We start from the raw sequence: 27,956 nt of genomic DNA on the forward strand, positions 1-27,956 counted from the left end.
CATTTTTCGATAGCTATTGACTGTCATGGAATGTAAACACGTTGCTAGCTAACATGTTTGCTGCATCGTGGAACGTTAGCTAGCTAGCCAGCTAAATAGAAGGCTAGCAAATGTTAACTTCCTGCCAATGCTTTAGCGGTGTAAAAACCGTTGGTGTAAGCTATCTTGCTAGGCTACTTGCAGACGGAAGCCGACACGGTAACATAACTTGTCGAATTGAAAGCTAGCTGAAGTTATGGGCGGTTCGCCCTTTAGATCCGATTAAGTGCTACCAGTGAGAGCTACAGAAAGTGTCTGCTAGCTGTCAGTTAGCTGAAGCGGTGGCACCGGATGAGAATGTTCCGTGTCGTTTGAAACGGGCGGTGGATAAATAGCTTTGTGTTGTTTTTTTTGTTTGTTCAAATATAGAAGCTTTATCCACGACAATCCTGGGCAACAAAGGGAGAACTAAACGGAAAAACTGAAATGTCAGGTGACGTCCACTATTGTGTTGACTGTGACGCGTAGTTAGCTAGTTAACTAGCCCTGCGACGGACTGTTGTGCCTGGCTAGCTTGTGTTACCTAGCTTTAAAAAACACAAAGCGATGTCACCGGGCGACAACCCTCACGTTTTACTGGGAAGGATTCGGTTTCTGAACAAGTGCATAGAATGTTTCAGGAAGAGCGAAGCTGTGCCCGAGTGCCTATGTTTCGTCCCAAAAGAGGTATGTTATAAAATCTGCAAAGATTCGTCATCGAATTCAACCGCTTCGTCTAGTACGTCCACCGCCAACTCATCCGTCGGTAAGACCCTGGTTTCAGTTTGGGAGAGCCCACATCAAGCTCTCCACAGTAAGAAGCTATGCAAGTGCAACATCGAACCAAAGAAAGGGACATGTATTCGGACAACGGGGGAAGAGTATTGCAACAGCCACGGCCTGTGGGTTAAAATCAACAAGGTAAGAAAGAGTTGAATGATTAATTGCTTTACACACTTCCTGGTTAGTGAAGTCATGTCTCCGTTCTTGTTGCAGGACTGATCGCCTTTGCTCAGTACACATTTTGAGGCAGTTGTCTTTTAACCCTCTGTGTTTCTGCTTGTCTCTCTGTGTGTCTGCTTGTCTCTCTGTGTGTGTCTGCTTGTCACTCTGTGTGCTTGTCTCTCTGTGTGTCTTATAGGATCAGTTGGAGGAGCACCGAGTGGGTCAGGAGTGTGAGGAGGGCTGGGTCTTGGTCTGTAAACACACGGAGGGAGGAGACCGACTGGTACCTGTAGAATCACCTGAGACACTCGGCAGACACCAGCAGCTCTTCGGATATGACCACAAGCCCTGTGACAGGTGTGTGTGTGTGTGTGTGTGTGTAACAGAGGTGGTGAGTAACTTTGAGACCTGAAGACTTGTAATGGCTCTGCTTGATGCTTTAGCTCAGCGGTTTAACACGGTCTGCTCTCTGTCAGGTGGGAACAGGTGGTGGGTGTAGAGAGTTCTCTTCACATCGGCTCTAAACCCAAGGTCGCGGAGCGTGATGAAGCGGCTGTTCAGAAGCTCAGGTCAGTGTGTTTGGAGGCAAAGCCAGCTACCTGTTCAAGCCCTGGTCAGTGATGGGTGATAACAGGCTCTGATGAGCTACACAGCTACCTGTTTAAGCCCTGGTCCATGGGTGATAACAGGCTCTGATGAGCTACACAGCTACCTGTTTAAGCCCTGGTCAGTGATGGGTGATAACAGGCTCTGATGAGCTACACAGCTACCTGTTTAAGCCCTGGTCCATGGGTGATAACAGGCTCTGATGAGCTACACAGCTACCTGTTCAAGCCCTGGTCCATGGGTGATAACAGGCTCTGATGAGCTACACAGCTACCTGTTCAAGCCCTGGTCCATGGGTGATAACAGGCTCTGATGAGCTACACAGCTACCTGTTTAAGCCCTGGTCCATGGGTGATAACAGGCTCTGATGAGCTACACAGCTACCTGTTCAACCCCTGGTCCATGGGTGTTAACAGGCTCTGATGAGCTATACAGCTACCTGTTCAAGCCCTTGTCCATGGGTGATAACAGGCTCTGATGAGCTACAGCAGATATTGAGTCAGTTTGGACACTTTCTGTAAAAAGTGAATGAAGTTAAGGTGGTCTAACCAACAGTACTGTTCCCTTCTCTGTTGTCCAGATATGTTCCTCCCACCTGGACGTTTGAATATGATGAGGATCTGGTGCACTACTTCTACGACCACATTGGAAAGGAGGATGAGAACCTGGGCAGTGTCAAACAGTGTGTCACCAGCATCGATGTGTCCTCCTGCTCAGTGAGTAGTGTGTGTGGTGTCAGTGTTAATTTCGTCAACAATAAATATGATGAAAAATACTCGTCAATAAACCTATTTTTCCTGACTAAACTAGGACAGTGACTCGATACCCTGGAATAAAACGATAACTATTAAAATGATTTCAAATTTTAGTCAACGGAAACGTGAGATGAGAATTCCATGTGAGACTAATGGACATTTGACATGAAGCTCCTTTTAACCTGTTTCATCTCATCATTAGTATGCTTGACATGAAGCTCCTTTTAACCTGTTTCATCTCATCATTAGTATGCTTGACAAGAAGCTCCTTTTAACCTGTTTTATCTCATCATTAGTATGCTTGACAAGAAGCTCCTTTTCACCCGTTTCATCTCATCATTAGTATGCTTGACATGAAGCTCCTTTTTAACCTGTTTTATCTCATCATTAGTATGCTTGACATGAAGCTTATTTCCACCTGTTTCATTCCATATGCATGCAGAATATTTTCACGCAATCCTCTCATTGGACAGAATGAATCTTTCAGTTGTGCGGTCTGATTGGTCAGATCTGCCCAGCACACAGCTCCCAGGAGGTCTGATTGGTCAGATCTGCCCAGCACACAGCTCCCAGGAGGTCTGATTGGTCAGATCTGCCCAGCACACAGCTCCCAGGAGGTCTGATTGGCCTGATCTGCCCTGCTCCCAGGAGATCTGATTGGTCAGATCTGCCCAGCACACAGCTCCCAGGAGGTCTGATTAGTCAGATCTGCCCAGGACACAGCTCCCAGGAGGTCTGATTGGTCAGATCTGCCCAGCACACAGCTCCCAGGAGATCTGATTGGTCAGATCTGCCCAGGACACAGCTCCCAGGAGGTCTGATTGGTCAGATCTGCCCAGCACACAGCTCCCAGGAGATCTGATTGGTCAGATCTGCCCAGGACACAGCTCCCAGGAGGTCTGATTGGTCAGATCTGCCCAGCACACAGCTCCCAGGAGATCTGATTGGCCTGATCTGCCCAGTACACAGCTCCCAGGAGGTCTGATTGGTCAGATCTGCCCAGTACACAGCTCCCAGGAGGTCTGATTGGCCTGATCTGCCCTGCTCCCAGGAGATCTGATAGGTCAGATCTGCCCAGCACACACCTCCCAGGAGGTCTGATTGGCCAGATCTGCCCAGTACACAGCTCGCAGGTCTCTTCAGTCACTCTTGAACTGATGTGAAGCCAGGACACTAACTAACCTCAACTAGAAACCATTTTTACTCTCTCTCTTACTTTCATGGGGGCTGTTTTTGCTTTGATCACATCAGAAGGTCTATTTTCCCATGTGCTCTGTAATATATTAATCTGTGTTGCCACGTCACGGTTCGCAGATGCGAGTTGCGGGTGATTTTTGGGGAAAAAACAAATGTAATTTGTTGACTATTTTCAAGGAAACCACTCCTATTTACCCCCATGACGGTTATGATGGGGAGAAAATCAGAGCTGTGAGAATGTTTTACCTGTAGCCTACATGGTTATTATGGCTGGCATTGGTTACAATCTAACACAACATCAGTGTTGCCAGCTAAGCTATACGAGGGGATAGTAGGCCTAGTTGGACAAGGCTATCTGAATGTGCACATGATGGAAGTTAGAGGTAGCCTAAACATTCATCATTTAATAGAAAAATGACACTGACTATAAAATGGCAGACTAAAACTAGACTAAAATTGTCCAAGAGTTTTAGTCAACTGATAACTAAGAAGAGAATAAAATGGGACTAAGACTAAAAGGTATTTTAAAACAAAAAAAATGGTTGACAAAATGAGTGTGTGTGTGTCAGGAGGACCCTAGTGGCGGGGCAGGTTGCCTGACAGATGGAGACACGGAGACCTACTGGGAGAGTGATGGGATGCAGGGACAACACTGGATCAGACTGCACATGAAGAGAGGCACCGTAGTCAAGTAAGTGGTACTGTCATACAGTCCTGTCACTGCCAACCTGGGGTTTATGTAGGTGGAGAACAGTGTGGGGCCTAGTATGGAGCCTGGAGGCACTCCCTTGGGGACAGGTGGGGCCTAGTATGGAGCCTGGGGGCACTCCCTTGGGGACAGGTGGGGCCTAGTATGGAGCCTGGAGGCACTCCCTTGGGGACAGGTGGGGCCTAGTATGGAGCCTGGGGGCACTCCCTTGGGGACAGGTGGGGCCTAGTATGGAGCCTGGGGGCACTCCCTTGGGGACAGGTGGGGCCTAGTATGGAGCCTGGGGGCACTCCCTTGGGGACAGGTGGAGAACAGTATGGAGCCTGGAGGCACTCCCTTGGGGACAGGTGGGGCCTAGTATGGAACCTGGGGGCACTCCCTTGGGGACAGGTGGGTCCTAGTGTGGAGCCTGGGGGCACTCCCTTGGGGACAGGTGGGTCCTAGTATGGAGCCTGGGGGCACTCCCTTGGGGACAGGTGGGGCCTAGTATGGATGTCTCCCTTGGAGACAGGAGGGGCCTAGTATGGAGCCTGGAGGCACTCCCTTGGGGGCAGGTGGAGAACAGTATGGAGCCTGGGGGCACTCCCTTGGGGACAGGTGGGCCTAGTATGGAGCCTGGGGGCACTCCCTTGGGGACAGGTGGGGCCTAGTATGGAGCCTGGGGGCACTCCCTTGGGGACAGGTGAGGCCTAGTATGGAGCCTGGGGGCACTCCCTTGGGGACAGGTGGGTCCTAGTATGGAGCTTGGGGGCACTCCCTTGGGGACAGGTGTGGCCTAGTATGGAGCCTGGGGGCACTCCCTTGGGGACAGGTGGAGAACAGTATGGAGCCTGGGGGCACTCCCTTGGGGACAGGTGGGGCCTAGTATGGAGCCTGGGGGCACTCCCTTGGGGACAGGTGGGGCCTAGTATGGAGCCTGGGGGCACTCCCTTGGGGACAGGTGGGTCCTTGTATGGAGCCTGGAGGCACTCCCTTGGGGACAGGTGGGGCCTAGTATGGAGCCTGGGGGCACTCCCTTGGGGACAGGTGGGGCCTAGTATGGAGCCTGGGGGCACTCCCTTGGGGACAGGTGGGTCCTAGTATGGAGCCTGGAGGCACTCCCTTGGGGACAGGTGGGGCCTAGTATGGAGCCTGGGGGCACTCCCTTGGGGACAGGTGGAGAACAGTATGGAGCCTGGGGGCACTCCCTTGGGGACAGGTGGGTCCTAGTATGGAGCCTGGGGGCACTCCCTTGGGGACAGGTGGGGCCTAGTATGGAGCCTGGGGGCACTCCCCTGGGGACAGGTGGGGCCTAGTATGGAGCCTGGGGGCACTCCCTTGGGGACAGGTGGAGAACAGTATGGAGCCTGGGGGCACTCCCTTGGGGACAGGTGGGTCCTAGTATGGAGCCTGGGGGCACTCCCTTGGGGACAGGTGGGGCCTAGTATGGAGCCTGGGGGCACTCCCTTGGGGACAGGTGGAGAACAGTATGGAGCCTGGAGGCACTCCCTTGGGGACAGGTGGAGAACAGTATGGAGCCTGGGGGCACTCCTTTGGGAACAGGTGGAGAACAGTATGGAGCCTGGGGGCACTCCCTTGGGGACAGGTGGGTCCTAGTATGGAGCCTGGGGGCACTCCTTTGGGGACAGGTGGGTCCTAGTATGGAGCCTGGGGGCACTCCTTTGGGGACAGTACATCATCAGATGACCACTAGCCCAAAAGAAAACATGACTTTGGTCAAGTCATAGGAAGCCCTGAAGAATAACCTTTAACCTGTATTGTTTTTGTGTCCCTTGTCCGGCAGTAAGCTGATATTGACCGTTGACTCAACCGATGACAACTACATGCCTAAAAGAGTGACTGTGTTCGGAGGAGAAGGAGACAATCTGAAGAAGCTCAGCGACGTCACCATAGACGAGTGAGTTACTCCCAAGCACACCTGGGCTGTATTCAGCAGAGCAAACGGAAGAAAAGGTTTTGAAACAGAGGAGGTGCTACATGAACTTGTAACTTTGTGTGTTTTTTTTAATTTTTAAATTTATTTATCTGTCCCTCAGCAATCTGATTGGTGAGGTGTGTGTGCTGGAAGACATGACGGCCCACCTGCCTGTCATAGAGGTCCGCATCGAGGAGTGCAGGGGTGAGAATGGTGGCTACACATTGAATAATTAATATACACACAACTGTACTTATCATTTACGGGCCTGTATTGGCAAAGCATCTCAGTAGCAGTGCTGGTATAGGATCAGTTTAGCCTTTTTTGAAATAATAATGAATAACATATGGATAAGGGGAGGAGACCTGATCCTAGATCAGCACTCTGTTCAAAGTTGTAGAGCTGTGACAGACATCACATCCTGTCCAGCTGATGAACTAGACCAACCTTAGCTCTACCCTGTCACCTTTATCTGGGAGGGGCTCAGCTGATGGACTAGACCAACCGTAGATCTACCCTGTCACCTTTATCTGGGAGGGGCTCAGCTGATGAACTAGACCAACCGTAGCTCTACCCTGTCACCTTTATCTGGGAGTGGCTCAGCTGATGAACTAGACCAACCGTAGATCTACCCTGTCACCTTTATCTGGGAGGGGCTCAGCTGATGAACTAGACCAACCGTAGATCTACCCTGTCACCTTTATCTGGGAGGGGCTCAGCTGATGAACTAGACCAACCGTAGATCTACCCTGTCACCTTTATCTGGGAGAGGCTCAGCTGATGAACTAGACCAACCGTAGATCTACCCTGTCACCTTTATCTGGGAGTGGCTCAGCTGATGAACTAGACCAACCGTAGATCTACCCTGTCACCTTTATCTGGGAGTGGCTCAGCTGATGAACTAGACCAACCTTAGATCTACCCTGTCACCTTTATCTGGGAGGGGCTCAGCTGATGAACTAGACCAACCTTAGATCTACCCTGTCACCTTTATCTGGGAGGGGCTCAGCTGATGAACTAGACCAACCTTAGATCTACCCTGTCACCTTTATCTGGGAGTGACTCAGCTGATGAACTAGACCAACCGTAGATCTACCCTGTCACCTTTATCTGGGAGGGGCTCAGCTGATGAACTAGACCAACCGTAGATCTACCCTGTCACCTTTATCTGGGAGGGGCTCAGCTGATGAACTAGACCAACCGTAGATCTACCCTGTCACCTTTATCTGGGAGTGGCTCAGCTGATGAACTAGACCAACCGTAGATCTACCCTGTCACCTTTATCTGGGAGTGGCTCAGCTGATGAACTAGACCAACCTTAGATCTACCCTGTCACCTTTATCTGGGAGGGGCTCAGCTGATGAACTAGACCAACCTTAGATCTACCCTGTCACCTTTATCTGGGAGGGGCTCAGCTGATGAACTAGACCAACCGTAGATCTACCCTGTCACCTTTATCTGGGAGTGGCTCAGCTGATGAACTAGACCAACCTTAGATCTACCCTGTCACCTTTATCTGGGAGGGGCTCAGCTGATGAACTAGACCAACCTTAGATCTACCCTGTCACCTTTATCTGGGAGGGGCTCAGCTGATGAACTAGACCAACCGTAGATCTACCCTGTCACCTTTATCTGGGAGGGGCTCAGCTGATGAACTAGACCAACCTTAGATCTACCCTGTCACCTTTATCTGGGAGGGGCTCAGCTGATGAACTAGACCAACCTTAGATCTACCCTGTCACCTTTATCTGGGAGGGGCTCAGCTGATGAACTAGACCAACCTTAGATCTACCCTGTCACCTTTATCTGGGAGTGGCTCAGCTGATGAACTAGACCAACCGTAGATCTACCCTGTCACCTTTATCTGGGAGTGGCTCAGCTGATGAACTAGACCAACCGTAGATCTACCCTGTCACCTTTATCTGGGAGGGGCTCAGCTGATGAACTAGACCAACCGTAGCTCTACCCTGTCACCTTTATCTGGGAGTGGCTCAGCTGATGAACTAGACCAACCTTAGATCTACCCTGTCACCTTTATCTGGGAGGGGCTCAGCTGATGAACTAGACCAACCGTAGATCTACCCTGTCACCTTTATCTGGGAGGGGCTCAGCTGATGAACTAGACCAACCGTAGATCTACCCTGTCACCTTTATCTGGGAGGGGCTCAGCTGATGAACTAGACCAACCGTAGCTCTACCCTGTCACCTTTATCTGGGAGTGGCTCAGCTGATGAACTAGACCAACCTTAGATCTACCCTGTCACCTTTATCTGGGAGGGGCTCAGCTGATGGACTAGACCAACCTTAGATCTACCCTGTCACCTTTATCTGGGAGTGGCTCAGCTGATGAACTAGACCAACCTCAGATCTACCCTGTCACCTTTATCTGGGAGGGGCTCAGCTGATGAACTAGACCAACCTTAGATCTACCCTGTCACCTTTATCTGGGAGGGGCTCAGCTGATGAACTAGACCAACCGTAGATCTACCCTGTCACCTTTATCTGGGAGGGGCTCAGCTGATGAACTAGACCAACCGTAGATCTACCCTGTCACCTTTATCTGGGAGGGGCTCAGCTGATGAACTAGACCAACCGTAGATCTACCCTGTCACCTTTATCTGGGAGGGGCTCAGCTGATGAACTAGACCAACCTCAGATCTACCCTGTCACCTTTATCTGGGAGGGGCTCAGCTGATGAACTAGACCAACCCTAGCTCTACCCTGTCACCTTTATCTGGGAGGGGCTCAGCTGATGAACTAGACCAACCGTAGATCTACCCTGTCACCTTTATCTGGGAGGGGCTCAGCTGATGAACTAGACCAACCTCAGATCTACCCTGTCACCTTTATCTGGGAGGGGCTCAGCTGATGAACTAGACCAACCCTAGCTCTACCCTGTCACCTTTATCTGGGAGGGGCTCAGCTGATGAACTAGACCAACCGTAGATCTACCCTGTCACCTTTATCTGGGAGGGGCTCAGCTGATGGACTAGACCAACCGTAGATCTACCCTGTCACCTTTATCTGGGAGGGGCTCAGCTGATGAACTAGACCAACCTCAGATCTACCCTGTCACCTTTATCTGGGAGGGGCTCAGCTGATGAACTAGACCAACCCTAGCTCTACCCTGTCACCTTTATCTGGGAGGGGCTCAGCTGATGAACTAGACCAACCGTAGCTCTACCCTGTCACCTTTATCTGGGAGGGGCTCAGCTGATGAACTAGACCAACCTTAGATCTACCCTGTCACCTTTATCTGGGAGGGGCTCAGCTGATGAACTAGACCAACCTTAGATCTACCCTGTCACCTTTATCTGGGAGGGGCTCAGCTGATGAACTAGACCAACCTTAGATCTACCCTGTCACCTTTATCTGGGAGTGACTCAGCTGATGAACTAGACCAACCGTAGATCTACCCTGTCACCTTTATCTGGGAGGGGCTCAGCTGATGGACTAGACCAACCGTAGCTCTACCCTGTCACCTTTATCTGGGAGTGGCTCAGCTGATGAACTAGACCAACCGTAGATCTACCCTGTCACCTTTATCTGGGAGTGGCTCAGCTGATGAACTAGACCAACCTCAGATCTACCCTGTCACCTTTATCTGGGAGGGGCTCAGCTGATGAACTAGACCAACCGTAGATCTACCCTGTCACCTTTATCTGGGAGGGGCTCAGCTGATGAACTAGACCAACCTTAGATCTACCCTGTCACCTTTATCTGGGAGAGGCTCAGCTGATGAACTAGACCAACCGTAGATCTACCCTGTCACCTTTATCTGGGAGGGGCTCAGCTGATGGACTAGACCAACCGTAGCTCTACCCTGTCACCTTTATCTGGGAGGGGCTCAGCTGATGAACTAGACCAACCGTAGATCTACCCTGTCACCTTTATCTGGGAGGGGCTCAGCTGATGAACTAGACCAACCTCAGATCTACCCTGTCACCTTTATCTGGGAGGGGCTCAGCTGATGAACTAGACCAACCTCAGATCTACCCTGTCACCTTTATCTGGGAGGGGCTCAGCTGATGAACTAGACCAACCGTAGATCTACCCTGTCACCTTTATCTGGGAGTGGCTCAGCTGATGAACTAGACCAACCTTAGATCTACCCTGTCACCTTTATCTGGGAGGGGCTCAGCTGATGAACTAGACCAACCTTAGATCTACCCTGTCACCTTTATCTGGGAGGGGCTCAGCTGATGAACTAGACCAACCGTAGCTCTACCCTGTCACCTTTATCTGGGAGTGACTCAGCTGATGAACTAGACCAACCTTAGATCTACCCTGTCACCTTTATCTGGGAGGGGCTCAGCTGATGAACTAGACCAACCGTAGATCTACCCTGTCACCTTTATCTGGGAGTGGCTCAGCTGATGAACTAGACCAACCTTAGATCTACCCTGTCACCTTTATCTGGGAGGGGCTCAGCTGATGAACTAGACCAACCTTAGATCTACCCTGTCACCTTTATCTGGGAGGGGCTCAGCTGATGAACTAGACCAACCTTAGATCTACCCTGTCACCTTTATCTGGGAGGGGCTCAGCTGATGAACTAGACCAACCTTAGATCTACCCTGTCACCTTTATCTGGGAGGGGCTCAGCTGATGAACTAGACCAACCGTAGATCTACCCTGTCACCTTTATCTGGGAGTGACTCAGCTGATGAACTAGACCAACCGTAGATCTACCCTGTCACCTTTATCTGGGAGGGGCTCAGCTGATGAACTAGACCAACCGTAGCTCTACCCTGTCACCTTTATCTGGGAGGGGCTCAGCTGATGGACTAGACCAACCGTAGATCTACCCTGTCACCTTTATCTGGGAGGGGCTCAGCTGATGAACTAGACCAACCGTAGATCTACCCTGTCACCTTTATCTGGGAGGGGCTCAGCTGATGAACTAGACCAACCGTAGATCTACCCTGTCACCTTTATCTGGGAGGGGCTCAGCTGATGAACTAGACCAACCGTAGATCTACCCTGTCACCTTTATCTGGGAGTGACTCAGCTGATGAACTAGACCAACCGTAGATCTACCCTGTCACCTTTATCTGGGAGGGGCTCAGCTGATGAACTAGACCAACCGTAGATCTACCCTGTCACCTTTATCTGGGAGGGGCTCAGCTGATGAACTAGACCAACCTCAGATCTACCCTGTCACCTTTATCTGGGAGGGGCTCAGCTGATGAACTAGACCAACCCTAGCTCTACCCTGTCACCTTTATCTGGGAGGGGCTCAGCTGATGAACTAGACCAACCGTAGCTCTACCCTGTCACCTTTATCTGGGAGGGGCTCAGCTGATGAACTAGACCAACCGTAGATCTACCCTGTCACCTTTATCTGGGAGTGGCTCATTTACATTTACATTTAAGTCATTTAGCAGACGCTCTTATCCAGAGCGACTTACAAATTGGTGCATTCACCTAATGACATCCAGTGGAACAGCCACTTTACAATAGTGCATCTAAATCTTTTAAGGGGGGGGGGGGGGGGGGGCAGAAGGATTGCTTTATCCTAGGTATTCCTTGAAGAGGTGGGGTTTCAGGTGTCTCCGGAAGGTGGTGATTGACTCCGCTGTCCTGGCGTCGTGAGGGAGTTTGTTCCACCATTGGGGTGCCAGGGCAGCGAACAGTTTTGACTGGGCTGAGCGGGAACTGTACTTCCTCAGTGGTAGGGAGGCGAGCAGGCCAGAGGTGGATGAACGCAGAGCCCTTGTTTGGGTGTAGGGCCTGATCAGAGCCTGAAGGTACTGAGGTGCCGTTCCCCTCACAGCTCCGTAGGCAAGCACCATGGTCTTGTAGCGGATGCGAGCTTCAACTGGAAGCCAGTGGAGAGAGCGGAGGAGCGGGGTGACGTGAGAGAACTTGGGAAGGTTGAACACCAGACGGGCTGCGGCGTTCTGGATGAGTTGTAGGGGTTTGATGGCACAGGCAGGGAGCCCAGCCAACAGCGAGTTGCAGTAATCCAGACGGGAGATGACAAGTGCCTGGATTAGGACCTGCGCCGCTTCCTGTGTGAGGCAGGGTCGTACTCTGCGGATGTTGTAGAGCATGAACCTACAGGAACGGGCCACCGCCTTGATGTTAGTTGAGAACGACAGGGTGTTGTCCAGGATCACGCCAAGGTTCTTAGCGCTCTGGGAGGAGGACACAATGGAGTTGTCAACCGTGATGGCGAGATCATGGAACGGGCAGTCCTTCCCCGGGAGGAAGAGCAGCTCCGTCTTGCCGAGGTTCAGCTTGAGGTGGTGATCCGTCATCCACACTGATATGTCTGCCAGACATGCAGAGATGCGATTCGCCACCTGGTCATCAGAAGGGGGAAAGGAGAAGATTAATTGTGTGTCGTCTGCATAGCAGTGATAGGAGAGACCATGTGAGGTTATGACAGAGCCAAGTGACTTGGTGTATAGCGAGAATAGGAGAGGGCCTAGAACAGAGCCCTGGGGGACACCAGTGGTGAGAGCGCGTGGTGAGGAGACAGATTCTCGCCACGCCACCTGGTAGGAGCGACCTGTCAGGTAGGACGCAATCCAAGCGTGGGCCGCGCCGGAGATGCCCAACTCGGAGAGGGTGGAGAGGAGGATCTGATGGTTCACAGTATCGAAGGCAGCCGATAGGTCTAGAAGGATGAGAGCAGAGGAGAGAGAGTTAGCTTTAGCAGTGCGGAGCGCCTCCGTGATACAGAGAAGAGCAGTCTCAGTTGAGTGACTAGTCTTGAAACCTGACTGATTTGGATCAAGAAGGTCATTCTGAGAGAGATAGCAGGAGAGCTGGCCAAGGACGGCACGTTCAAGAGTTTTGGAGAGAAAAGAAAGAAGGGATACTGGTCTGTAGTTGTTGACATCGGAGGGATCGAGTGTAGGTTTTTTCAGAAGGGGTGCAACTCTCGCTCTCTTGAAGACGGAAGGGACGTAGCCAGCGGTCAAGGATGAGTTGATGAGCGAGGTGAGGTAAGGGAGAAGGTCTCCGGAAATGGTCTGGAGAAGAGAGGAGGGGATAGGGTCAAGCGGGCAGGTTGTTGGGCGGCCGGCCGTCACAAGACGCGAGATTTCATCTGGAGAGAGAGGGGAGAAAGAGGTCAAAGCACAGGGTAGGGCAGTGTGAGCAGAACCAGCGGTGTCGTTTGACTTAGCAAACGAGGATCGGATGTCGTCGACCTTCTTTTCAAAATGGTTGACGAAGTCGTCTGCAGAGAGGGAGGAGGGGGGGGAGGGGGAGGAGGATTCAGGAGGGAGGAGAAGGTGGCAAAGAGCTTCCTAGGGTTAGAGGCAGATGCTTGGAATTTAGAGTGGTAGAAAGTGGCTTTAGCAGCAGAGACAGAAGAGGAAAATGTAGAGAGGAGGGAGTGAAAGGATGCCAGGTCCGCAGGGAGGCGAGTTTTCCTCCATTTCCGCTCGGCTGCCCGGAGCCCTGTTCTGTGAGCTCGCAATGAGTCGTCGAGCCACGGAGCGGGAGGGGAGGACCGAGCCGGCCTGGAGGATAGGGGACATAGAGAGTCAAAGGATGCAGAAAGGGAGGAGAGGAGGGTTGAGGAGGCAGAATCAGGAGATAGGTTGGAGAAGGTTTGGGCAGAGGGAAGAGATGATAGGATGGAAGAGGAGAGAGTAGCGGGGGAGAGAGAGCGAAGGTTGGGACGGCGCGATACCATCCGAGTAGGGGCAGTGTGGGAAGTGTTGGATGAGAGCGAGAGGGAAAAGGATACAAGGTAGTGGTCGGAGACTTGGAGGGGAGTTGCAATGAGGTTAGTGGAAGAACAGCATCTAGTAAAGATGAGGTCAAGCGTATTGCCTGCCTTGTGAGTAGGGGGGAAGGTGAGAGGGTGAGGTCAAAAGAGGAGAGGAGTGGAAAGAAGGAGGCAGAGAGGAATGAGTCAAAGGTAGACATGGGGAGGTTAAAGTCACCCAGAACTGTGAGAGGTGAGCCGTCCTCAGGAAAGGAGCTTATCAAGGCATCAAGCTCATTGATGAACTCTCCAAGGGAACCTGGAGGGCGATAAATGATAAGGATGTTAAGCTTGAAAGGGCTGGTAACTGTGACAGCATGGAATTCAAAGGAGGCGATAGACAGATGGGTAAGGGGAGAAAGAGAGAATGACCACTTGGGAGAGATGAGGATCCCGGTGCCACCACCCCGCTGACCAGAAGCTCTCGGGGTGTGCGAGAACACGTGGGCAGACGAAGAGAGAGCAGTAGGAGTAGCAGTGTTATCTGTGGTGAGCCATGTTTCCGTCAGTGCCAAGAAGTCGAGGGACTGGAGGGACGCATAGGCTGAGATGAGCTCTGCCTTGTTGGCCGCGGATCGGCAGTTCCAGAGGCTACCGGAGACCTGGAACTCCACGTGGGTCGTGCGGGCTGGGACCACCAGGTTAGGGTGGGCGCGGCCACGCGGTGTGAAGCGTTTGTATGGTCTGTGCAGAGAGGAGAGAACAGGGATAGACAGACACATAGTTGACAGGCTACAGAAGAGGCTACGCTAAAGCAAAGGAGATTAGAATGACAAGTGGGCTACACGACTCGAATGTTCAGAGAGTTACGCTTACGTTGCAAAAGAAAATAAATAAAATAAAAGATCTAATTGACTAAAATGATATAGTACTGCTGGCTGGTGAAGTAGCCTGGCTAGCAGTGGCTGCGTTGTTGAAAGTGAAGCTGGCTAGGTGACCTCGACAATTTCTCTAAATTTCTCTAAACTACACAATTATCATGGATACAAGGACAGCAAAGACAACTAGCTAACACTACGCTAATCAAGTCGTTCCGTTGTAATGTAAGTTTCTACAGTGCTGCTATTCGGTAGAAGTTGGCTAGCTAGCAGTGTTAGCTAGCAGTGTTGGCTAGGTAGGAGGACGGCAGCGCGGCAGGCGAAAATAGCTGGCTAGCTAACCGATAATTACTCAAAGCTACACAATTATCTTAGATACAAAGATAGCAAAGAAAACTATGTAGCTAGCTAACACTACACAAATAAAGTCGTTCCGTTGCAATGTAATCGTTTCTACAGTGCTGCTAATCGGTGGCTAGCTGGCTAGCTAGCAGGGTTGACTACGTTACGTTACGTTAGGACGAGAATACCTGGCTAGCGAACCTCAGCGAACCTCGATAACTACACAATTATCCTTGATACAAAGACGGCTACGTAGCCAGCTAAGTAGCTAGCTAAGATCAAACAAATCAAAGATAGCAAAGACAACTGTGTAGCCAGCCAACACTACACGAATCAAGTCGTTCCGTTGTAATGCACTCGTTTCTACAATGCTGCTATTCGGTGGCAAGCTGGCTAGCTAGCAGTGTCGGCTACGTTGCGTTACGTTAGGACGAAAATAGCTGGCTAGCGAACCTCAATAACTACACAATTATGTTTGATACAAAGACGGCTATGTAGCTAGCTAAGATCAAACAAATCAAACCGTTGTACTGTAATGAGAATGAAAATCAGACCGTTGTACTATAATGAAATGTAATGAGAAGTTATACTACTATTGGGTAGACGGTGGACGTTTGCTAGCTGGCTAGCTGCTGGGCAGATAGCAGTGTGGACTACGATAGACGACGAAATACGATAATACGATAATTACGCAATTATCTTTGATACACAGACGGCTATGTAGCTAGCTAAGAAGAAATTGCTAAGGTTGGACAAATTAAACCGTTGTACTATAATGAAATGTAATGAAATGTAATGAAAAGTTATACTACCTGCAGAGCGAATGCAAATGCGACCGCTCGCTCCAAACCGGATACAATCACTTGAACTAGACCAACCGTAGATCTACCCTGTCACCTTTATCTGGGAGGGGCTCAGCTGATGAACTAGACCAACCGTAGCTCTACCCTGTCACCTTTATCTGGGAGGGGCTCAGCTGATGAACTAGACCAACCTTAGATCTACCCTGTCACCTTTATCTGGGAGGGGCTCAGCTGATGAACTAGACCAACCGTAGATCTACCCTGTCACCTTTATCTGGGAGGGGCTCAGCTGATGAACTAGACCAACCTTAGATCTACCCTGTCACCTTTATCTGGGAGGGGCTCAGCTGATGAACTAGACCAACCTCAGATCTACCCTGTCACCTTTATCTGGGAGGGGCTCAGCTGATGGACTAGACCAACCGTAGATCTACCCTGTCACCTTTATCTGGGAGGGGCTCAGCTGATGAACTAGACCAACCTTAGATCTACCCTGTCACCTTTATCTGGGAGGGGCTCAGCTGATGGACTAGACCAGGGGTGTCAAACTCAAATACCCAGTGGGCCAAAATGTAAAACCTGAACAAAGTCGCGGGCCAACATTGAACAAATGAACCTTTTAATATGGACCCAAACAAGTTTTGCTTTAACATTGAATATGGAACAAGCATCGCTTATTACCATACAATATATAATTTAATAGTGGAGACATGCAAAATCGAATTTCAAATGAAAAAACACATCAATGGCATTCATTTATTAAATAAATGAAATGTAAATAAAAATCGTATGCCTCTTTTCTATTTGCAGCCTTCTGATTTAAATACCAAAATATTTTTTTTTACAAATAAAATGATAATAAATCAATCAACCATTCAAGCCCATGCCTTGTAGCAAGAAAAAGTGCACAAAGAAAACGTTAATTATTGCACACTGATCTAATCTGATGTGCCCAAGCCAGATACCTGGCATCTCTTCTTGGATGCTAGTTCATCAATGTCTGGGCTCAGGCTCTGAGCTGAAGAAATCCTCAGTATCGAGCGAAGGTGTTCATCAGTCAGACGTCTCCTGTGAGTTGTTTTGGTCATCTTCATCGAGGAGAAAAGTTGCTCGCATAGATAAGTGCTGCCGAACATGGAGAGCATCTGAGCAGCTTGGGTGCGGAGCTGAGGCATTGTGTCAGGGATGAACCGTGGAAACTGTGCGGCGCCCACAGCATCATACTTTGACTTCAGCGTGTCGTTGCACTGGAGTTCAATCAGCTCCATTTGGATGTTGGTTGGTGCATTTTCCACATCAACTGCGAAGGGATTACTAAGCAGTTCAAACCTACATTTCTGGACATCGAAGTCGGCAAATCGCCGGCTAAACTCAGCGGCGAGAACACTGAGTTTTTCAGCAAACTGTGCGCATGGGAACACGGCGGTAGAGATCTGCGCTTTTATGGTTTGGCAGCAGGGAAAATGGCAATGGTTTCCTTGCAGCATCTGATTCTCCCACAGGCACAGTTTAGTTTTAAAGGCCCTCACTGCAGCGTACATGTCTGTGATGATGCGCCCCCGCCCCTGAAGCTGCAGGTTCAGCGCATCGAGATGGCTCGAGATGTCACAGAGAAAGATATTCTGCCTCCCACTTGTCCAGAAAGCTCCTGTTTTCTGCCTTTCTTTTCGCCATTTTTGGGAAGGGATAGCGCGCTGACAGTTGTAGCGTCTATGTTGCTATGACTACTGTCACAGAGGAGAGGGCGTTTCTGGGTCCTGTCCTGATTGGCGCGCGAAAACAACAGCAGAGCATTATGGGATTCGTAGTATTAGCGGTGAATGCGCTGTATAATACCGGCGGGCCAGCTCTAGTAGTAATTTGGTATTGTCTCGCGGGCCAAATATAATTACCCGCGGGCCAGAGTTTGACACCCATGGACTAGACCAACCTCAGATCTACCCTGTCACCTTTATCTGGGAGTGACTCAGTGTCTTTGTTGGCACACTGTAGATATCAGCTTGGACTTTGGAAATAGAGAACTGTGCTTTGAATTAAATACGGTATCAATCTCAGGCTTATCCTCTCCTGTCAGGACCTCAGCATGTCCCTTCAGTGAATAGAACAATAGGCTTATCCTCTCCTGTCAGGACCTCAGCATGTCCCTTCAGTGAATAGAACAATAGGCTTATCCTCTCCTGTCAGGACCTCAGCATGTCCCTTCAGTGAATGGAACAATAATACATTCTAGTTGAAAATGAATAACACTTTATTTTTTAAATTGAAATAGACTCAACCTCTTCCTAACCTGTCTCTGGCGTTTTGTCTTCCTGTCTCTGGCTTTTGTCTTCCTGTCTCAGACGAGGGGATAGACGTTCGGATCAGAGGGTTGAAGATCAAGTCATCATGTGAGAGAGACCTGGGGCTCAACGCTGACGTGTTTCAGTCTCCTAACCTAGTGCGTTATCCTCGACTGGAGGGGACCCTGCCTGATGTCCTCTACCGCAGGGCCCTGGTTATACAGAGGTAAGACCCAGCCTGGAGGGGAGCCTGGTTATACAGAGTTAAGACCCTGCCTGGAGGGGAGCCTGGTTATACAGAGGTAAGACCCTGCCTGGTTATACAGAGGTAAGACCCTACCTGGTGGTGAACATGGAGCTTGTAGTGGTCATCATGAAACTCTTGATCCTCCTATACTACCAAGATGAATGCTGGTCTGTGGTGCTCTTCTCCTGTCTGGTCAGTTGGTGTTGTGACTCGGCTTGTGTGTCCCTCAGGTTCATCTCGCTGCTGGACAGTCTCCTGCCCCACCTGGTTCCAGCCTGGGACTACAGCCTGGCCACCTTCAACCACATCAAGGTACGTCTAGTGCTGGGCTGGAACAAAGGCCTGCTCTAGCTCCCCAGGACCAGGGTTGGAGCCCGCTGGTTGAGAGGGACACACCACGGATGTCACGTCTAATCTGCTGGTGTAAAAAAACAGCAACATCTCTGTCCTCCCTTTCCTTTCATCTTTAAAGGGACGCTGCCAGATTTTCATTTACCTACTTAACCCAGAGGTAGACCAACTTATGGATGCCATTTTGTATAGAGATTACAATGTTGTGTCTGTCTCATTTATAGCATCTGTGAGCTCACGGGCATCTCCATGAGACGGATACAACGTTACGATCTCTAAGACAACTGGGAAAGAATGAGGAAGTGGATATTAACACATTTTATAAAATGTTGATTATTTTGAAAAGATGTTGAAAAGACTATAAATGGCCAACCACACATTTTTGGAGTAGAAAGTTTATTCCCTTGCTTTTGAGAGGAGCTGGCTACTGTACCTGGAGACTTCCAGCAATTGCGCTAAGCTAACTTCAATCATCTCCAGACCGCACGCAGAGACATAACATAGTATTTATGAGTTGGTCTGACTCTGGGTAAGTAGATAAACCATCCAGTACATGGACCGTTGTGCTCTATGCTGCCCCCTAGAGTATCAAGCCGTTCCTGCTGCTGTCGAAGCGTCGCTCGGCCCTGATCACCCAGTGTCTGAAGGACTCCGAGACCAGCAAGCCCAACTTCATGCCCCGGCTCTATATCAACCGTAGACTGGCCATGGAGCACAGAGACAACCCCTCAGTGGACCCTACTGCCAAGAACGCTGTCTTCACACAGGTAGTGGAGGGGGGGTGTGTTGGGGCGGGAGGGGGGGTGTGTTGGGGCGGGAGGGGGGGGTGTGTTGGGGCGGGAGGGGGGGTGTGTTGGGGCGGGAGGGGGGGGGGGGGGTGTGTTGGGGCGGGAGGGGGGGGGGTGTGTTGTTGGGGCGGGAGGGGGGGGTGTGTTGTTGGGGCGGGAGGGGGGGTGTGTTGGGGCGGGAGGGGGGATGTGTGTGTTGGGGCGGGAGGGGGGGATGTGTGTGTTGGGGCGGGAGGGGGGATGTGTGTGTTGGGGCGGGAGGGGGGGGATGTGTGTGTTGGGGCGGGAGGGGGATGTGTGTGTATGTGTGGTAGCTTTATGATTTTGGACATCTGGCTGTAACCCGTGCAGGTGTACGAGGGTCTGAAGCCATCCGATAAGTTTGAGAAGATTTTGGACTACAGGTACAGTGATTTTTCTCTCTACCCAGCATCCTTATTGACTGTAACAGGAAGCTGAATTTGTTATCTAAAAGATGGTGAAATTAATGTGTTAATAATAAGCTAATAATAAGAGTTATGACCAGTGAATATGTTGTTGTTGTTCAGATGGCCGGCGCGGTACGACCAGTGGTGGGAGTGTAAGTTCATAGCAGAGGGCATCATCGACCAAGGAGGTGGATTTAGAGACAGCCTGGCAGACATGTCAGAAGAGCTGTGTCCCAGTTCAGCAGAATGTCCCCTGCCTTTACCCTTCTTCAACAGGACATCTAACCAGGTAACTACCCCTAACCTCTTTTACATCTAACCAGGTAACTACCCCTAACCACTTTTACATCTAACCAGGTAACTACCCCTAACCTCTTTTACATCTAACCAGGTAACTAACCCTAACCTCTTTTACATCTAACCAGGTAACTAACCCTAACCTCTTTTACATCTAACCAGGTAACTACCCCTAACCTCTTTTACATCTAACCAGGTAACTATCCCTAACCTCTTTTACATCTAACCAGGTAACTAAACCCTAACCTCTTTTACATCTAACCAGGTAACTACCCCTAACCTCTTTTACATCTAACCAGGTAACTAAACCCTAACCTCTACCTCTTTTACATCTAACCAGGTAACTACCCCTAACCTCTTTTACATCTAACCAGGTAACTAAACCCTAACCTCTTTTACATTTAACCAGGTAACTACCCCTAACCTCTTTTACATCTAACCAGGTAACTAAACCCTAACCTCTTTTACATTTAACCAGGTAACTAACCCTAACCTCTTTTACATCTAACCAGGTAACTAAACCCTAACCTCTACCTCTTTTACATTTAACCAGGTAACTAACCCTAACCTCTTTTACATCTAACCAGGTAACTAACCCTAACCTCTTTTACATCTAACCAGGTAACTAACCCTAACCTCTACCTATTTTACATCTAACCAGGTAACTAAACCCTAACCTCTACCTCTTTTACATCTAACCAGGTAACTAAACCCTAACCTCTACCTCTTTTACATCTAACCAGGTAACTATCCCTAACCTCTTTTACATCTAACCAGGTAACTACCCCTAACCTCTTTTACATCTAACCAGATAACTAACCCTAACCTTTACCTATTTTACATCTAACCAGGTAACTAACCCTAACCTTTACCTCTTTTACATCTAACCAGGTAACTAACCCTAACCTCTTTTACATCTAACCAGGTAACTAACCCTAACCTCTTTTACATCTAACCAGGTAACTAACCCTAACCTCTTTTACATCTAACCAGGTAACTAACCCTAACCTCTACCTCTTTTACATCTAACCAGGTAACTAACCCTAACCTCTTTTACATCTAACCAGGTAACTAACCCTAACCTCTACCTATTTTACAACTAACCAGGTAATGAATCCTGCAAACTGTTCTCTCCAGCCCGGACCCATTGTTACCCATGTGGGTTCATACTGAAATAGGAGGATTTATTTTTCTTTCTTACTTTGCTATATGTTTGTTATTTGGAAGAAGTGGTGTCAGAGGGAAACCAGGGGGGGGAGGCTAGTAGTACAACCAGGGGGGAGGCTAGTAGTACAACCAGGGGGGAGGCTAGTAGTACAACCAGGGGGGGGGGGGCTAGTAGTACAACCAGAAGGGGGAAGGCTAGTAGTACAACCAGGGGGGGAGGCTAGTAGTACAACCAGGGGGGAGGCTAGTAGTACAACCAGGGGGGGAGGCTAGTAGTACAACCAGGGGGGAGGCTAGTAGTACAACCAGGGGGGGAGGCTAGTAGTACAACCAGGGGGGAGGCTAGTAGTACAACCGGGGGGGGAGGCTAGTAGTACAACCAGGGGGGAGGCTAGTAGTACAACCAGGGGGGAGGCTAGTAGTACAACCAGGGGGGAGGCTAGTAGTACAACCAGGGGGGAGGCTAGTAGTACAACCAGGGGGGGGGGGGGCTAGTAGTACAACCAGGGGGGGAGGCTAGTAGTACAACCAGGGGGGGAGGCTAGTAGTACAACCAGGGGGGAGGCTAGTAGTACAACCAGGGGGGAGGCTAGTAGTACAACCAGGGGGGGAGGCTAGTAGTACAACCAGGGGGGAGGCTAGTAGTACAACCAGGGGGGGAGGCTAGTAGTACAACCAGGGGGGGAGGCTAGTAGTACAACCAGGGGGGAGGCTAGTAGTACAACCAGGGGGGAGGCTAGTAGTACAACCAGGGGGGAGGCTAGTAGTACAACCAGGGGGGAGGCTAGTAGTACAACCAGGGGGGAGGCTAGTAGTACAACCAGGGGGGAGGCTAGTAGTACAACCAGGGGGGAGGCTAGTAGTACAACCAGGGGGGAGGCTAGTAGTACAACCAGGGGGGAGGCTAGTAGTACAACCAGGGGGGAGGCTAGTAGTACAACCAGGGGGGGAGGCTAGTAGTACAACCAGGGGGGGAGGGCTAGTAGTACAACCAGGGGGGAGGGCTAGTAGTACAACCAGGGGGGGAGGGCTAGTAGTACAACCAGGGGGGGAGGGCTAGTAGTACAACCAGGGGGGGAGGGCTAGTAGTACAACCAGGGGGGGAGGCTAGTAGTACAACCAGGGGGGGAGGGCTAGTAGTACAACCAGGGGGGGGGGATAGTAGTACAACCAGGGGGGGGGGGGGCTAGTAGTACAACCAGGGGGGGGAGGGCTAGTAGTACAACCAGGGGGGGGGGGATAGTAGTACAACCAGGGGGGGGGGGGGCTAGTAGTACAACCAGGGGGGGGGGGGCTAGTAGTACAACCAGGGGGGGGGGGGGCTAGTAGTACAACCAGGGGGGGGGGGGGCTAGTAGTACAACCAGGGGGGAGGCTAGTAGTACAACCGGGGGGGGAGGCTAGTAGTACAACCAGGGGGGGAGGCTAGTAGTACAACCGGGGGGGAGGCTAGTAGTACAACCAGGGGGGGAGGCTAGTAGTACAACCAGGGGGGAGGCTAGTAGTACAACCAGGGGGGGAGGCTAGTAGTACAACCAGGGGGGAGGCTAGTAGTACAACCAGGGGGGGAGGCTAGTAGTACAACCAGGGGGGAGGCTAGTAGTACAACCAGGGGGGAGGCTAGTAGTACAACCGGGGGGGGGAAGGCTAGTAGTACAACCGGGGGGGGGAAGGCTAGTAGTACGACCGGGGGGGGAGGCTAGTAGTACGACCGGGGGGGGAGGCTAGTAGTACGACCGGGAGGGGGAGGCTAGTAGTACAACCGGGGGGGAGGCTAGTAGTACAACCGGGGGGGGGGGAAGGCTAGTAGTACAACCGGGGGGGGGGAAGGCTAGTAGTACAACCAGGGGGGAGGCTAGTAGTACAACCGGGGGGGGAGGCTAGTAGTACAACCGGGAGGGGAAGGCTAGTAGTACAACCGGGAGGGGAAGGCTAGTAGTACAACCGGGGGGGGGGAAGGCTAGTAGTACAACCGGGGGGGGAGGCTAGTAGTACAACCGGGGGGGGGAAGGCTAGTAGTACAACCGGGAGGGGGAAGGCTAGTAGTACAACCGGGGGGGGGAAGGCTAGTAGTACAACCGGGAGGGGAAGGCTAGTAGTACAACCGGGAGGGGGAGGCTAGTAGTACGACCGGGGGGGGGAAGGCTAGTAGTACAACCGGGGGGGGAGGCTAGTAGTACAACCGGGGGGGGGGAAGGCTAGTAGTACAACCGGGGGGGGAAGGCTAGTAGTACAACCGGGAGGGGGAGGCTAGTAGTACAACCGGGAGGGGGAGGCTAGTAGTACAACCGGGAGGGGGAGGCTAGTAGTACAACCGGGAGGGGGAGGCTAGTAGTACGACCGGGGGGGGGAAGGCTAGTAGTACAACCGGGGGGGAGGCTAGTAGTACAACCGGGGGGGGGAAGGCTAGTAGTACAACCGGGGGGGGGGAAGGCTAGTAGTACAACCGGGAGGGGGAGGCTAGTAGTACAACCGGGAGGGGGAGGCTAGTAGTACAACCGGTAGGGGGAGGCTAGTAGTACAACCAGGGGGGAGGCTAGTAGTACAACCGGTAGGGGGAGGCTAGTAGTACAACCGGGGGGGGGGAGGCTAGTAGTACAACCGGGAGGGGGAGGCTAGTAGTACAACCGGGAGGGGGAGGCTAGTAGTACAACCGGGAGGGGGAGGCTAGTAGTACAACCGGGGGGGGGAGGCTAGTAGTACAACCGGGAGGGGGAGGCTAGTAGTACAACCAGGGGGGAGGCTAGTAGTACGACCGGGGGGGGGGAGGCTAGTAGTACAACCGGGAGGGGGAGGCTAGTAGTACAACCGGGGGGGAGGCTAGTAGTACAACCGGGGGGGAGGCTAGTAGTACAACCAGGGGGGGGAGGCTAGTAGTACAACCGGGGGGGGAGGCTAGTAGTACAACCGGGAGGGAGGCTAGTAGTACAACCGGGGGGGGAGGCTAGTAGTACAACCAGGGGGGGAGGCTAGTAGTACGACCGGGAGGGGGAGGCTAGTAGTACGACCGGGAGGGGGAGGCTAGTAGTACGACCGGGAGGGGGAGGCTAGTAGTACGACCGGGAGGGGGGGAGGCTAGTAGTACGACCGGGAGGGGGAGGCTAGTAGTACAACCGGGAGGGGGAGGCTAGTAGTACAACCGGGAGGGGGGAGGCTAGTAGTACGACCGGGAGGGGGGGAGGCTAGTAGTACGACCGGGAGGGGGAGGCTAGTAGTACAACCGGGGGGGAGGCTAGTAGTACAACCAGGGGGGAGGCTAGTAGTACAACCGGGGGGGAGGCTAGTAGTACAACCAGGGGGGAGGCTAGTAGTACAACCGGGAGGGGGAGGCTAGTAGTACAACCGGGAGGGGGAGGCTAGTAGTACAACCGGGAGGGGGAGGCTAGTAGTACAACCAGGGGGGAGGCTAGTAGTACAACCAGGGGGGAGGCTAGTAGTACAACCGGGAGGGGGAGGCTAGTAGTACGACCGGGAGGGGGGAGGCTAGTAGTACGACCGGGAGGGGGAGGCTAGTAGTACGACCGGGAGGGGGAGGCTAGTAGTACGACCGGGAGGGGGAGGCTAGTAGTACGACCGGGAGGGGGAGGCTAGTAGTACGACCGGGAGGGGGAGAGTGCTAGTAGTACAACCGGGGGGGGAGGCTAGTAGTACAACCGGGAGGGGGAGGCTAGTAGTACGACCGGGAGGGGAAGGCTAGTAGTACGACCGGGAGGGGGAGGCTAGTAGTACGACCGGGAGGGGAAGGCTAGTAGTACGACCGGGAGGGGGAGGCTAGTAGTACGACCGGGAGGGGGAGGCTAGTAGTACGACCGGGAGGGGGAGAGTGCTAGTAGTACAACCGGGAGGGGGAGGCTAGTAGTACAACCGGGAGGGGGAGAGTGCTAGTAGTACATGACCTACAGTTAGTTTCTGCTCCCAGGGAACAGGCGAGGCCAGAGACCACTATGTTCCCAACCCGTCCTGCAGAGAGTTCCACAAGTTTGAGTGGATCGGACAGCTGATGGGAGCCGCTCTCCGAGGGAAGGACTTCCTGGTGCTGGCTCTGCCTGGTCTGGTGTGGAAACAGTTAACAGGCGAGGCTGTCAGCTGGAGCAAAGACTTCCCTGCTGTTGACTCTGTCCTGGTGAGCACTGAGCTGTTGTCACATCTAACATCACTGACTTGAGTGTAAATCATACATTCATGGAAAAGACAACTGTGAAAATGGCAGAACTCAAAGTTAGGATTCTGTCCGACGTTTTCATCCTTGGCATACTTATTGAAGCTTGTATCTATTCTGTTTCTACAAGCGCTAGTTGCAATATTCTGACAATGCGTTGGATAATGTGATTTCCCCTTCTGTTTTTTTTTTTTTAATGTTAGTTTTTGCTTCTGTTCTGTGTCTCTCTACAGGTCAAGCTGCTAGAGGCCATGGAGGTCATGGACCAGGAGACGTTTGACTTTAAGTTTGGCGAGGAGTTGGTGTACACTACCCTGCTGAGTGACGGCAGACTGGTAGAGCTGGTACCAGGCGGCAGCAACCAGGTGGTACGGTACCAAGACCGCAGGGAGTTCATTCACCTGGTACAGAAGGCACGCCTGGAGGAGAGCAGACACCAGGTGGGAAAGGGGTTTTCAGATGGCCTTCCATGTCGGTCTGGGTTGTCTCGTGCGGAGGGAGATGCTGTAACCATACGTCTGTTCCAGATCTGTGCTATGCAGGCGGGGCTGGTGAAGGTAGTGCCTCAGGCCGTGCTGGATCTGCTGACCTGGCAGGAGGTGGAGAAGAAAGTCTGTGGAGACCCGGAGATCACAGTGGAGGCACTCAAACGACTCAGTGAGTAATCAGACAGACCTTGATGTAGTTGAAGATGTCCGTAGTCCCAGACTGACTCAGTACCATCACATGTGGCCCCATCTTATGTCCCCTCTCTCCACATTAGGTTGATAGTAAACCATAGTGTTGTCTCTCTCTCTCCTACAGCTCGATATGAGGACTTGGAGCAGACTGATGTCAGGGTACAGTACCTGTGGGAAGCTCTCATGAACTTCACTAACGGTCAGTTAAAATCGTCTTCTTTCTGTCTCTGTGGCTCTATCTTCTGTCCTCTATTCACTCACTAACTCTCTGACTGTTCCCTCCTCTCCTCTTCCAGAGGACCGCAGCCGGTTCCTGAGGTTTGTGACCGGGAGGAGCCGTCTTCCTGCTCCCATCTACATCTTTCCTGACAAACAAGGGTATGTTATTAGGACGCTTTTTAGCGTAGGTTAGTAGGACGCCTTTTAGCGTAGGTTAGTAGGACGCCTTTTAGCGTAGCTTAGTAGGACGCCTTTTAGCGTAGCTTAGTAGGACGCCTTTTAGCGTAGCTTAGTAGGACACAATCCCAAAGCAAATACCTTATAAGATAATGCTCTTATGCTGATGTTATTGCACTTTTTATAACATCTTTCCCGAACCTCTAGCTCTGAGACTACAGATGCGTTGCCACAGTCCTCCACCTGCTCCAGTACCCTGTATCTACCCAACTACCCCAGGTGAGTTTTAATGGCAATTCTCTCTACTGTTATCAGAATATTTAGAAGGTAAGTGGTTTCTTTGGTTCCATATAACGGAGATTGTAGATATGAAATTGCAATGGTTATACTCTTCCACGTTCTCTAGTGAAAGCTCATGAAATAATACTTAAGTCTCTAATTCCCTAACTTTGTTGTCCCCTGCAGTGCGAAAGTGTGTGAGGACAAGCTGCGCTATGCTGCCTACAACTGTGTTGCCATAGACACTGACATGAGTCCCTGGGAGGAGTGACCACGCCCATCTAGCAGTTTTATGCCACGCCCACCTGTATTTATGCAGCGTTTATAACAAGTGGGGGAAACGCCGAAAATAGTACTTGTAAACTGGGAACAACAAGTTGTGTGCATTCATGTGCTTTGAACTTACTGAGAATGCTGATTGGCTAATGTAATGAACGCCTCATTAGCATCACTATCTGAAGCTGCTGCCAAGCCCATTATCATTTATAAACTGGGTGGTTTGAGCTCTGAATGCTGATTGGCTGAAAGCTGTGGTATATCCAACCGTATACCATATGAGTATGACAACTGATTTTTACTGCTCTAATTATGTTGGTAACCAGTTTATAATAGCAATAAGGCACCTCGGGGGGGTTTGTGGTATATGGCCAATATACTTCAGTTAAGGGCTGTGTCCTAGCACTCTGCATTGCGTCGTGTCTAAGAACAGCCCTAAGCTGTGGTATATTGGCCATATACCACACACCCCTCGGGCCTTATTGCTTAAGTATACCATATCTACAACGTTGCCAACTTATTACAGCTGTACTGTACATAATAAACTAATGTGGAAATGGAATAAACATGACTTCTGATGTTTTACTTTTCATAATATGGCGAATATTACAATGTATGAACCAGTCAAAAGTCTGGTACTTGAACTCTGTGAAGCATTTATTTGAGCTGCAATTTCTGAGGTCGGTATCTCTAATGAACTTGTCCTCTGCAGCAGAGGTAACTCTGGGTCTTCCATTCCTGTGTCGGTCCTCATGAGAGACAGTTTCATCATA

The 27,956-nt window shown here is 51.2% G+C and overlaps 2 protein-coding genes across 3 annotated transcripts in view; one reads left to right on the forward strand and one right to left on the reverse strand.

The window, feature by feature from the left end:
- The first annotated feature begins 86 nt into the window (after window positions 1-86).
- On the forward strand, window positions 87-27,749 carry hectd3 (HECT domain containing 3). 2 transcript variants are annotated; one of them, XM_071360680.1, is made up of 19 exons: window positions 87-939; window positions 1,160-1,320; window positions 1,440-1,532; window positions 2,150-2,285; window positions 4,091-4,212; window positions 6,014-6,127; window positions 6,267-6,358; window positions 18,177-18,342; window positions 18,594-18,675; window positions 19,299-19,481; window positions 19,854-19,906; window positions 20,051-20,219; window positions 25,313-25,516; window positions 25,786-25,992; window positions 26,080-26,209; window positions 26,357-26,431; window positions 26,529-26,610; window positions 26,836-26,907; window positions 27,094-27,749. In XM_071360680.1, exons 1-19 carry the CDS (start codon window positions 586-588, stop codon window positions 27,176-27,178), a joined length of 2,580 nt encoding a protein of 859 aa, XP_071216781.1. In that variant the 5' UTR covers window positions 87-585; the 3' UTR covers window positions 27,179-27,749. The 2 variants fall into 2 exon arrangements, with proteins under 2 accessions (XP_071216781.1, XP_071216782.1); XM_071360681.1 differs by having other exon boundaries at window positions 89-939; window positions 6,267-6,349.
- Window positions 12,583-27,956, reverse strand: part of LOC139550071 (ubiquitin carboxyl-terminal hydrolase 33-like) — a 570,053-nt gene continuing 554,679 nt past the window's right edge. The window contains exon 22 of the mRNA XM_071360678.1: window positions 12,583-13,128. Coding sequence (XP_071216779.1) covers window positions 12,941-13,128 — 188 coding nt within the window. The 3' untranslated portion in view covers window positions 12,583-12,940. The remainder of the gene's footprint in view (window positions 13,129-27,956) is intronic.

This window comes from Salvelinus alpinus, chromosome 23, assembly GCF_045679555.1.
Source record: "Salvelinus alpinus chromosome 23, SLU_Salpinus.1, whole genome shotgun sequence".
Lineage (NCBI taxonomy): Eukaryota > Metazoa > Chordata > Actinopteri > Salmoniformes > Salmonidae > Salvelinus > Salvelinus alpinus.